The following is a 12,982-nucleotide window of genomic DNA, read 5'->3' as shown; positions in this document are numbered from 1 at the left end:
AAGTTCATCAGTTGTCATTGTGCCATATTTGCTTAATATCTCTTTAGATACATGGAAGCAGATTATGTGATGACGGACAATGGAGACTCGGAGGGGCTGAGGTAGATGAGAGGGAGTGTATGATGGGAGGTTGCTTGGTGGATACAGTGGTGCTTGATGGATACACTGCTCCTGTGATGGATGCACTGAGGGCCTGCCTTCACCACAGTGCAATACATCAATGTAGCAAAATTGCACTCGTGCCTCATGAATATATAAAACTTTTAAAAATACAATTTTTGTTAAATAATAAATAAAGGCTTAGCGTAGTGGCTCACATCTGTATTCTCAGCACTTTGGGAGGCCAGGTGGGAGGATGGCTTGAGGCCAGGACTTCTGGACCAGTCTAGGCAACATAGCAAGATGCCATCTCAAATATAATTATAACAAATAAAAAATATATATATATCTCTTTTTTTTTTGATATGGAATCTCGCTCTGTCACCCAGGATAGAGTGCAATGGCACAATCTCGGCTCACTGCAACCTCTGCCTCCCTGGTTCAAGTGATTCTCCTGCCTCAGCCTCCTGAGTAGCTGGGATTACAGGTGTCCACCATCATGTCTGGCTAGTTTTTGTATTTTTGTAGAGACGGGGTTTCACCATGTTGGCCAGGCTGGTCTCGAACTCCTGACCTCAGGTGATCCTTCCACCTGAGGGCTGGTCCTGGGCTGGTCAGGAGGTGTCATTACCAAGACACTCACTCATAAAGCTCACCTACGATAACCTAATTACTACACATGTAATCTCTTAAAATATCTTAAAATATAATAAAATAGGCCAGGCACAGAGGATAATAAAATAAAATAAAATAAATTAAAATGTAATAAAACAAGCTGGGCACGGTGGCTCATGCTTGTAATCCCAGCACTTTGGGAGGCTGAGGCAGGCGAATCAACTGAGGTCGGGAGTTTGAGACCAGCCTGGCCAACACGGCAAAACCTTGTCTCTATGAAAAATGCAAAAATGAGCCGGGTATGGTGGTGCGTGTCTGTAACCCCAGCTACTCGGGAGGCTAAGGCACGAGAAGTGCTTGAACCCGGGAGGTGGAGGCTGCAGTGAGTCAAGATTGTGTCACTGAACTGCAGCCTGGGTGACAGAGTGAGACTCTGTCTCAAAAAAAAAAATAATAATAATACAAAAACAACAGAAATAACGAACCAATTAATATGGTACAGCTGCAAACACCTCATATTTACTAACACTTTGCAGCATCCAACAACAATAAATAAGTGCTGATATTTTCTCTGTTTCATAGGTCAGGAAACAGAGGGAAAGTGCTGGTGAGATCCAGGCAGGGAGTTGAATCCCGGCCGCCTGTCTGTAGAGTCTAGACAACCCTCATCGGAGCCAGTGGACCCAGGAGCTGACATCAGAGGCTGAAATCCCAGCTGTGTGGCATCCCTGTGGTCTCCCGTCCCAACCGGGTGTTGATCCAGGGTCTGCAGACTCACGAGCTCTGGAGAAAAGAGGGAAACGGGTAAATGCTCCAGTGGGTGCAGTGTTGTGTTTATTCCCTGAGGACTTTTCTCTCTTCAGTTGCTCCAAAACCAGATTCACCCTTTCTCTGAGGGAAGATGAGGCCCCCTACTTTTTTCTTCCTCCCTCTTTGCTTTTCCCAGCTCCTGCCAGTTCCCTCCCATCACTCCATCAACATCAGCCCCTGCCCTTGCCCAACACCCATCGTGCAGGGAGTGAAAGGGCCACAAGACTAAAGGACAAGACCCAAGAGGGAACCCAGTGCCCTCCCCTCCTCTCAGACCTGACCAGTCCTGTTACAGTGAGAGGCCTCCCCAAAGAGAGGCCCTGACCCTTGCTCTCAGTCCCCAGGCCCTCCTCTCCTGCAGAGGCACCTGCACATCAGGGCAGGCCCTGCCCACTGTGGGCTCTGCCCTCGAACTGCAGCTCAGTGCTCCTCCCCTCCCAGCCCTGAGCAGACAGCTCCTAACTGGGAATCCCATCAGGAAGGCTGGGGGGCCCAGCAGGTCCAGCATGGAAAGACGTGGCTGCCAGAGGATCTGCACCTGATGTGACCCTGGGACCCCCCACCTTGCTCGAGGAGGCCTGGCCTCTCCTGACCCTCAGCACCCACCGAGGCCTGTGACCTGCTCTTGAGTCACCACTGCTCCTGCCTGGTCCACTTACTCCATCCCAGGGCTGCTGCTTGGTGAGGGTGCGAGGCCTTCCTGCTCTGTCCCTAGCAGGGATTCTACCTAGGCCACTGCCCTTGCAACCTACAAGGGATTTTCTCCATGTGGAGTAGGGGAGACCCCTTAGCCTGAGGCTGCCTCTGCTCACCCTCTGCACCTGGGGACTGCCACTGCCATAGCCACCATCTCCCACACAGATTCTCTTGGAGAGGGAGCTCCAAATTTGAGTTCCTGTTTCATTTAATATGCTTTACAGTATTACAGGAAATCCTATTAAGATGGCAGAGCTGAAATTATGAACATCTTTATTGGACATCGCAAGAATTTTGAGAAATTTGAGTTCCTGTTTCATGTAATATGCTTTACAATATTAGAGGAAATCGTATGAAGATTATAGAGCTAAAATTATGAATATCTTTACTGGACATCAACACTGAAGGCAGGAATTTTGAGAAACTGGCACATGAACTTCATACCCTTTTCCTGGCCAAAACCCCAGTGACCTATGTGGAAACCATTCCTGCCCACAGGGAAGCAGAACCGACAATCCCTCTATGGGAGACACCGCAGGTGAGAGCAGGAGCAACCACAGACCTGCACTGCCCCTGCTGTGGGTGCCTCCTGGACGGGGCCCTCTTGCTGCAGGGCAGGGGATGAACCTTCCCATCTGCTCAGGCCTGAGGGGCCGACTGACAGCGCAATTAGGTTCAAGGATGAGAAACCAGTGCCCTTACCGCTAGACATACAGAAGTGGGGAAAGACTCAGGTCTCCTGGACACGTGTCCCCAGCCTCTCACTGTCTCCTGCACTGCTTCTGTCTTTGCAGAAACACAAAACTTCCTGCTGTCTCTTTTCATCCCCCGCCAAACAACCTGACTGCGGGGGAAATGATTCTGACCATCCCTTACTCCAAACTTACCAGGCAATGACTACCTTGAGAAAGGGAAGTTGGCTCAGGGAGGGCAAGGTGAGGCCACAGAGCAGAGAACAAAGCCCCAAAAACATGGGCCCTGGGGACTGTGTCCCTCAGGGACTGGAGAAGAAAACACTCGGAGGTAGGATGAAAACAGGGACCACAGCTGCCCTGATGAGGGACTGGGTCCTGCTCCTCAAATGGCCCAGGAACATCTGCTTATCTACTCATCCATGTCATCTGCAAGGAAACTCTAGGAGGCCAGGCGGTAGGAACCTGGAAAGAGCGGGGCCTTGAGTGGCCCAGAGGACACAATACCCCCGAGAAAGCTCCTGGAGGAGGTGCATGGGGAGCTGCAAAGTGGACAGAGATGGTCATGTGTGCTCAGGACCCTCTCTGTTACAAGGGGTCTCCAAAGGGCTACACAGGCAGGGCCCCCAGGCTGGGCCTCACAGGTCTTTTTCTGGGTGTCCATCCCGATGGCTGCAGAAATAGGGGAGAGGGATGCAGAGAGGAAGAGACTAGGGGCACCGCCTCTCCTCAGATTCCTCTCCAGTTTCTGGCCATCCCAGATTATAGCCACCTTTACTATTTGCTCCCTCTGAGGCCATGATCATCCAGGCCCTCAGCAATCAGCATGTGATTCCCAGTTCACACCACCTGGATGCGCCCTAGTGAGCCTGAGAGACACAGAGACCAGCATGGGGACAAAGCAGGTACCGCAGCCCTCCCTGCTGCCCACTGCTCACCTGCAGCAGGAGGAGGCCACAGCTGGACATCTGACCCTCGCTTGGGAAGAACTTAGCGGTGTAGATGGAGATGCTGCTCCCATTCCCCTCCCAAATTTCCCAACTTCCATCCCCTGTTCCAGAAGCCTTGTCACCAACATGCCTACTTTTGCAAAAGCAATGAGGGGACTCTACTGCCCGGACAGGGGCCTTACCATCTCCAGAAACTGCTCCCTTTTCTCACCTGGACCCTCTGCAGCTGATGTTTTCTTCTTACAACAAAGGACATAGAGAATAATAACAAAAATAGCAGCAGTAGCAGCAACAGCAGCAGCAGCAACAGCAGGAACATATGGAATGTCTAGCCATTGACTCTGAAACACCAGCACTTTCCCTGAAAAAAAGTTATAACTTGTTATACACTGGGCAGAGAGCCACAGCCATCCCTGCTGTCCCTACCCTGGCCTGACCCTCTCCAGGGTCACCCCAGGCTCACCAGAGGGCAGAGGGTGAGTGCTGTGATTCCCGCTGTGTTCCATGTAGCAGGCGAACCTCTGCTCCTCTCCTTGGCGAATTCTGGTGGCCACCCAGGTCTGGTAGGTTCCATTCCAATCAGGCAGGACATCCCCCCACTGCTGGGCGTCGTGGCTCAAAGACACCCCATCCTGACGCCAGGTCAGTGTGATATTCCGGGGATAGAAGCCGGAAGCCCTGCATGTCACGGTGATGTTGCCCTCTGAGGCCTCGCCGTGGGTGACATTCACCATGGGGGGCACTGGAGAAGGAAGGGCAGAGCCAGTGAAGCCCTGCTCCCCTCTAAGGGAGATGCAGGGAACGGGTCTGCTCCTCTCCACTGTTCCCACTCTGGCTAAAGCCCTCCAGGACCCTTGACCTGCAAGTCTGTCCTCACCCTGGGGCCCAGTTCCTCCAGGCTAGCAGGAGGATGGGCCTTGGGACTGTGGCCTCAGGCTCTGGAATCCCCACATTGATGCTGAGGAGAGGGATGTTGGGGTGGACTCCTGGGTCGTGGGGCCAGGAGGGAACTCTCTGGGATGGGTAGGCTGGGAGGCAGAGGGGGCAGCCCTGGCCCTGAAGGCTTCCTCTCCTGCCTGACACCCACCACAGGCTCAGGATTTGGTCGGAGGGCCCTCTGCTTTCCCCGACTACAACACTGGAAGGTTCAGTCCCTGACTCACTTTATCCAGTGGCTCTAACAGGAGAGGCAAATCAGGACACAATATACCAACAGGAAACACCTTCATCCATAGCACAGGGAGGGTTTCCCTGGACAGAGCTGGGAGGCGAGGCAACTCTAGCAGAATTGGAGGGAGAGGAGAGCCCCTGGCCAGGGTTGGTACCTGTTCTCCTGACGGCCACCCCGAATTCTAGATATCGCTGTAGTTTCTTCAGGCAGTCTGCCTGCACAGCGCGATAGTGTGTCTTGGTCTTCATGGTATCTTCCTTCCAGAAATTCCTGATGTTCAGAGCCAGGGTCTGAGCTCTGGAGGACTGGGCCGCTGTCCATTTCTGAGTCTCCAGGTTTTGGGAGAGGAAGAGCTCGCCATCGTAGTAGAAATGCCGCAAGCCCCTGGTGCTGTTGTCTTCATGGATCTCACAGACCTTAATCTCCTGGAGGGAATGCAAGCCTGCCCCCACCCAGCAGTGACTTCTCCATTCCCGAAACCGTCACCTTTCTACTGAAGTGAGGAACTCAGCCAGGGGGTACCCCTCCCTGGCCCTCCTCCATGCCTCCCTGTGTGGGTTGAGTGCTGGCTCACCTCCCTGCTGAGATCCACTGACCCCCATTTGTCACCCCTAGCCCGAGCCAGATCCAGTGGGAAGACAGGTCCCTGCTCTCTCCCCCTAACTTTTCTGGAAAAGGCCTCTCCCCGCTGCCCACTCTTACCTCCTTTCTGGCCCTTGACATGAGCCAGGGTCATCCTGAGGTCCTTCCCGTTCTCTGTCAAGTCCCCAGTCTCTGTGTCCCAGGTCTTAGCTCCCAGGACATCTTCTGCCCACTGTCCCTGGGGCCTTGCCCTGCATTTCTGCCTGTCATAGAGCAGGAAGGGCTGACCATCCAGATGTCCCTCGGCGAGAAACCCTGACTGCACAGATCCATCCCGGGACAGCACCGTGACATTGTAACGAAGACTGTGGAGCTCTGGGGAAGAGGAAATCACAGATGAAACTTCTTCCTGGAAGTAATTTCACATCGATGTTTAACACACAAGTCTGCCGTCCCAAGCTTCCTGAGGAGGCAGGAAATGCACACGGGCAAAGGGGCAAGAATGAGGATTTCAGATACAAGGAAAACTGTGAGGGTGGGAGGACAGAGGAGGGGACTGACGAACGGAAGAAGGGGGAATGCAGATGGCAAACTTGTAGGCCAGGTGCCAGGACTGGGTGGCCACAAGCCCCCTAAGGGAATAGGGGCCATGGGGAGAGACTGCCCTGAAGGGGCAAGGGAAGGCAGTGGTGGAAGGAAGGTCTTGCCAGAGGGGACGGTGGGAATGGGAAGGGACTCAGGCTCAGGGGGACCCATGTCCAGTGTGGCTGTGGTGCACAGGTGAGGGTGAGATGGAGGCAAGGGGAGCTGCCTCGAGAAAAGACTCATCATGGGCATGGCGGAGGCAAGGGAGGGGGTGGTCATGAGGCACAAGGGGTAGGAAGGTTGTAGCCCCAGAGAAGCTTATAGTGGGGTCAGTATCCCAGAGGGGAGCAATGGTGTGGGCTTGGGTCCAAAGTGGAGGAGTGGCATGACAAGGCCCCAGGACAGCAAGTGGGTGGAACAGCTAGTGTCCACTGCGGTGAGCAGGTGACAAAGAGTCAGTTGCTCTTTTCAGCAAATAGTTCTGGGGGCACTGGTTGTTCAAATAAAATAAAATTGGACGCTTAATTTGTACTGTATACAAAAATTAACTCAAAATGAATCAAAGACCTAAACTCTACACTCAAGAACTAAAACCTAAAAATTTGTTAGAAGCAAACATTGGGGATAATCTTCATGACATAGGATTTGACAGTGCTTTCATGGATATGACGCCAAGGCACAGATAGAATAGAAAGAACTGACAAACTGGACTCATGAATATTCAAAACATCTGTGCATCAGAGGGCACAATCAGAGTGAAAAAGCAATCAACCCCTGAAATGAAATAAATATTGCAAGTCATATATCCGATAAGAGATTAGTTTCCAGAATATGTAAAAAAGTCTGACAAAAACAACAAAACAGTCAACCCACTAAAAAATGGGCAAAGTAGCCATGAGAAACTATATGAGGGAAAAAATGGGCAGAAGACTTAAATCGCCAATTCTTCAAAGAAAATATACAAATGATCAATAAACACATGAAAAGATGCTCAATATCAGTAGTCACTAGGAAAATGCAAATCAAAACCACAATGAGATACCACCTCAAACCAATCAGGATGGCTATTATCACACACACACACACACACACACACACACACACACACACACAGCAAGGTTGGCAGAGAGGTAGAGAAAATGAAGCCCCTGTGTACTGCTTCTATTTCTGGATATATACTCAAAAGAAATACCCAAAATAAATAAATATATACCCAAAAGAAATGAAATATTTGCCAATATCCGAAAGGTAGAAGTAACCCAAGTGTCCACTGTCTGAGGAATGGATAACCGAGATGTGGTACATACATATCATGAGTATTATCCATCTTTAAAAGGAATGAAATTCTGACCCACACTACAACCTGGATTAACTTCGAAAATACTATTATTATTGTTTTATTTTTTATTTTTTTAGAGATGGAGTTTCCCTCTTATTGCCCAGGCTGGAGTGCAGTGGCCTGATCTCAGCTCAATGCAACCTCCGCTTCCCAGCTTCAAGCGATTTTCCTGCTTCAGCCTCCTGAGTAGCTGGGATTACAGGCACCCTGCCACCATGCCCGACTAACTTTTAGTATTTTTAGTAGAGATGGGGTTTCACCATGTTGGCCAGGCTGGCCAGGCTGGTTTCGAACTCCGAAACTTGGGTGATCCACCTGCTTCAGCCTCCCAAAATGCTGGAATTACAGGCATGAGCCACTTTGCCCACCGAATCTCAAAAATATTATAAGTGAAATAAGCCAGAAACAAAAAGACAAACAACAAACATTACATGATTCTACTTAAATGAGGTATCTAGAGTGTCACATTCATAGAAACAAAAAGTAGAACGGTGGTTACCAGGGGCCAGAGGTAGCGAGGAATGCGGAGTTACCGATTAATGGGTACAGAGTTTTGGGTTGCACAAAAATGTGAATGTAGCTAATGCCACTGAGTATACATTTAAAAGTGGTTAAAACAGTAAAATTTATGTAATGTATACTTTACCACAATTAAACATTTAAAGAACAAGAAATATCAGTCCTATTCAAACTGTTCTGAAAAACAGAGAAGGAGGGAATACTTCCAAACTCATTTTACAAAGCCAGGAATATCCTGATACCAAAACCAGGCAAAGACACATCAAAAAAAGAAAACTACAGGCCTATATCCCTGATGAACAATGATGCAAAAATTGTCAAGGAAATACTAGCAAACCAAATTCAACAATACATTAAAAAGATCATTCTTTATGATCAAGTGGAATGTATTCCAGGTATGCAAGGATGATTTAACATACACAAATTAATCAATGTAATACGTCATATCAACAGAATAAAGGACAAAAGCCATATCACCATTTCAATTGACACTGAAAAAGCATTTGATAAATTCAACATCCCTTCATGATAAAAACTTTCAAAAAAATAAGCATACAAGAAACAGACCTCAATATAATAAAAGTCATACATGACAAACTCACAGCTAGTAACATACTGAATGGGGGAAAACTGAAAGCCTTTTCTCTAAGATCTGGAATAAGACAAGGATGACTAATTTTACCAGTTATGCAACACAGTACTGCAAATCCTAACTAGAGCAATCAGACAGGAGAAAGAAAGGGCATCGAAAACTGGAAAAGAAGAAGTCAAATTATCATTGTTTGCAGATCTTGTGGTCTGATACTTGGAAAAAACTAAAGACTCCACCAAAAAACTATTAGAACTGAAGAACAAATTAAGTAAAGTTGTAGGATACAAAATCAACAGTAAAAAATCTGTAGCATTTCTACATGCCAACAGAAAATAATCTGAAAAAGAAATCAAGAAACGAATCCCATTTACAACAGCTACAAATAAAATAAAATACTGAGGAATAAACTTAACTGAAGAAGTAAAAGATTTCTCCAATAAAAACTATAAAACAGTGATGTGGCTGGGCGTGGTGGCTCACGCCTGTAATCCCAGCACTTTGGGAGGCCGAGGCAGGTGGATCACCTGAGGTTGGGAGTTCAAGACCAGCCTGACCAATGTGGAGAAACCCTATCTCTACTAAAAATACAAAATTAGCCAGGCATAGTGGCACACGCCTGTAATCCCAGCTACCTGGGAGGTTGAGGCAGAAGAATCGCTTGAACCTGGGAGGCGGAGGCTGTGGTGAGCCAAGATCACTCCATTGCATTCTAGCCTGGGCAACAAGAGCGAAACTCCATCTCAAAAACAAAAAACAAAAAACACTTATGCAAAAAATTGAAGAGATATTCCACAAAAAATGGAAAACATACTCCACATGCATGGATTGGAAGAATCAATTTTGTTAAAATGTCCATACTACCCAAAGCAATCTACAGATTCAGTGCAATCCCTATCAACACACTAACGGCATTCTTCACAGAAATAGTAAAAATAATCCTAAAATGTATATGGAACCACAAAAAAACCAGAATAGATAAAGCTATCCTGAGCAAAACGAACAAAACTAGAGGAATCACATCATCTGACTTCAAATTATACTACAGAGCTACAGTAACCAAAACAGCATGATACTGGCATAAAAACAGACACACAGACCAATGAAACAGAATAGAGAACCTAGAAACAAATCCATACATCTACAGTAAACTCATTTCCAACAAAGGTACCAAGAACACACACTAGGCAAAGGAGAGTCTCTTCAATAAATGATGCTGGGGAAACTAGACATCCCTATACAGAAGAATGAAACTAGACCCTATCTTTCACCATATACAAAAATCAAATCAAAATAGATTAAAGATGTAAATCTATGACCTCAAACTATGAAACTATAAGAGAAAACATTGGGGAAACTCTCTACGATGTTGGACTGGGCAAAGATTTTTTAAGTAGTACCCCACAAGCACAGGTAACCAAAGTAAAATTGCATAAATGGGATCTACCAAGTTAAAAAGCTTCTGCACAGCAAAGGAAACAATAAACAAAATGAAGAGACCATCCAAGAATGGGAGAAAATATTTTCAAACTATTCATCTGACAAAGGATCAGTAACTGAAACATATAAGGAGCTCAAACAACTCTATAGGAAAAAAAAATCTAATAATCCGATTTAAAAATGAGCAAAAGATCTGAATAATCATTTCTCAAAAGAAGACATACAAATGGCAAACAGGTATATGAAAAGGTGCTCAACATCATGCTGCCATCAGATGAAGGCAAATCAAAACTCCTACGAGACAATATCCCACCCCAGATAAACTGGCTTTTATCCAGAAGACAGGCAAATAAGGAATGCTGGTGAGGATGTAGCAAAAGGGAACCCTTGTCCACTGTTGGTGGGAATGTAAACTAGTACGACCACTATGGGAAACAATGTAGAGGCTCTTCCAAAAACTAAAAATATAATAGAACTGTCATATGCTCCAGCACTCCCACTGTTAGGCATATACCCAAAAGAAAGGAAATCGTTATATTAAACAGCTGTCTACATTTCCATGTTTGTTGCAGCACTATTCAAAACAGCCAAGATCTGCAAGTAACCTAAGTGTCCACCAACAGACAAATGGATAAAGAAAATGTGGTGTACGTGTGTATGTGGAGTACTATTCAGCCATAGTGTCATTTGCAAAGAACTGGAGGTTATTATGCGAAGTGAAATAAGCCAGGCCCAGACAGACAAACTTTGCATGTTCTCACTTACTTGTGGCAGCCCAAAATTAAAACAATTGACCTCATGGGAAGAGACAATAGAATGATGATTACCAGAGGCTGAGAAGGGTAGTGGGGAGTGGGGGAGTGGGATGGTTAATGGGTACAAAATATAGTTAGAATGAATAAGATCTAGTAGATAGCAAGCCGGGTGAGTACAGTCAACAATAATTTATTGTACATTTAAAAATAACTGAAAGAGCATAATGGGATTGTTTGTAGCACAAAGAAAGGATAAATGCTTGTTGTGATAGATACTCCATTTACCCTGATGTGATTATTACATATTGTAAGCCTGTGTTAAAATATCCCAGGTACCCCATAAATATATACATATATATCTACTACATACCCAAACAAAAGTTAAAAATTAAAAACAAAGCAAGGGGTGGGAGTGTTGGCCAGAGAGAGAAAACCAAGGTAGAGGGATTCTCAGCCTGAGGAAGGGCCTGCCAAAAGGAGTAGCGCTGGAGGGGAACAGTTGCACTCCAAGCAGGCAAAGCAGATTTTAGGATATGTGGTGTAGGCAGTAGAGCTCACTGGGGTCAAGGAACCAAAAGAAAAGAATGAAGGTCAAGGAGCAGTTGGCCCAACAGCCTGTTTTAGGTCTGGGTTGGGGAGGGGAGATGGGCGGAGCAAGAACTGGAGGGCGGCATGACCATGGGGCAGGAGTGACTGTGGGAGAACTTGAGGTAGGGTGAGGACAGGAGGGGAGGGTGGGACTTGGGAAAGATGAGAACTTGCTGAGGGCCCAACGCAGCTGGGCAAGAAGTGGGAGCAGTGCAAGGTCCCAAGGTGGAGAGGGGCGGAGGGACCCGGGAGGGATGGTTCAGTACCTGTGGGTTGGACGGTGGGGTCCTCAAGAGGGTAAGGCTGAGGATGAAGGAGTGGGGAAGGGGCCACCGTGAGGCAGAGCCCAGAGCAGGCACGTGTACTAGAGGGGAGGGGGCATCTGCGCTGCCCTGTGCCCTGCCTAAGGCCCAACTGCCATTAGCACCAGGGCTCCCCTTGGGTGGTCTGGAGGGGAGTGGGATGGAGGGAAGACACCCAGAAAAAAGGCAGCACCAGAAAGTTAGGGTCAGGGACAGTTGGGAGTGGGAGGCATAGGGGCAGCACTGGGTGAAGGCTGCTTGTAGGAAAGGCCCATAAGGGATGCAGGAGGGACCTTCGGTGGCGGGGGAAGGGGATGAGGGCAGAGGACACCCTAGAAATGGCGGCAATGGCCGCGTCCAGCTCCCCCAACCACTGACAGCGCACCTCAGCCCCGCCCTGACAGCACAGGGCTCGCCGCGACCCACCCGACCCCCCGAAACGCCCCGCTGCTCCCGCTCCGCCGAGGACCGCCAGAAACGCCACTCACCAGCAGCGGCTCCCGGACGTGCAAAAGAGAATATGCAGGCCAGAAACAGCAAGACCCGGCCCAGTCCCATGGCCCCGACGTCCCCACCCTCTCAGCGGCTCAAGCAGTGGCAAACTGAGCTAAGTCCCGGGGAAGGCGCCGCGGAAACTTAATCACCACGCCCAGCCTCGACCGCTCACCAATGAAACTGGGACCCGGAACTTAGGACCAATCACAGGAGCGCAGAGGGCGTGGCCACGCTCGGAGGGGAAAGTTCCAGTGGGCTGGAGACCTGGGGAGATTTAGAAGGCCGGGTCTGGCGCCCAGAAAAGGGGAGCACGCGGGAGCGCAGTCTAAAGCAGGGACTGAGCTTCGAGTAGCTGAGAGTACAGCTCCAACTTCATGAGCACGGCCAGGGCCCTGCCCGCCTCTCCCGGCATTGCGACCACCCATCCCCGAACCTCCACCCCGAGGAGCGCGGGCCTCACCAAGCCCCATTTGCCGGCCGCCCCATCAGACCGGCTCTCACTGGCTTGTTCCTTCCGGGACAGACAACGCCGTGGCTATTCTCCCAACACACTCCCTTAACCGCGCACAGCGTCACTGGCAATGAGACTAGTGACCAGATTTGCAGACCTGTTTCCAGATCTCAGCCACCTCTGCCTCTCAGAAGCACCTGCCTCAGTAGAACAGCTCAGACCACAAACTCTCTTAGACGTTTCAGCTTTATAATCTTCTTCTCTTCCCTTTGACTCAAAGCCAGGCGCCCCTTTCACCCCCTTA

The 12,982-nt window shown here is 48.6% G+C and overlaps 1 protein-coding gene across 1 annotated transcript; it reads right to left on the bottom strand.

Moving 5' to 3' along the window:
• Window positions 1-1,202: 1,202 nt before the first annotated feature.
• Window positions 1,203-12,423, bottom strand: LOC104656725 (MHC class I polypeptide-related sequence B-like). The gene is made up of 6 exons (XM_030928348.1): window positions 12,221-12,423; window positions 5,736-5,990; window positions 5,188-5,475; window positions 4,326-4,604; window positions 4,074-4,223; window positions 1,203-1,497 (listed from the first exon to the last, which is right to left on the bottom strand). The coding sequence occupies exons 1-6, from the start codon at window positions 12,288-12,290 to the stop codon at window positions 1,298-1,300; spliced, it is 1,242 nt and encodes a 413-aa protein (XP_030784208.1). The 5' UTR covers window positions 12,291-12,423; the 3' UTR covers window positions 1,203-1,297.
• Between the last annotated feature and the right edge of the window lie 559 nt (window positions 12,424-12,982).

The sequence above is a fragment of the Rhinopithecus roxellana genome, chromosome 4, assembly GCF_007565055.1.
Source record: "Rhinopithecus roxellana isolate Shanxi Qingling chromosome 4, ASM756505v1, whole genome shotgun sequence".
NCBI lineage: Eukaryota > Metazoa > Chordata > Mammalia > Primates > Cercopithecidae > Rhinopithecus > Rhinopithecus roxellana.
This window is presented reverse-complemented; position numbering and strand designations above follow the sequence as displayed.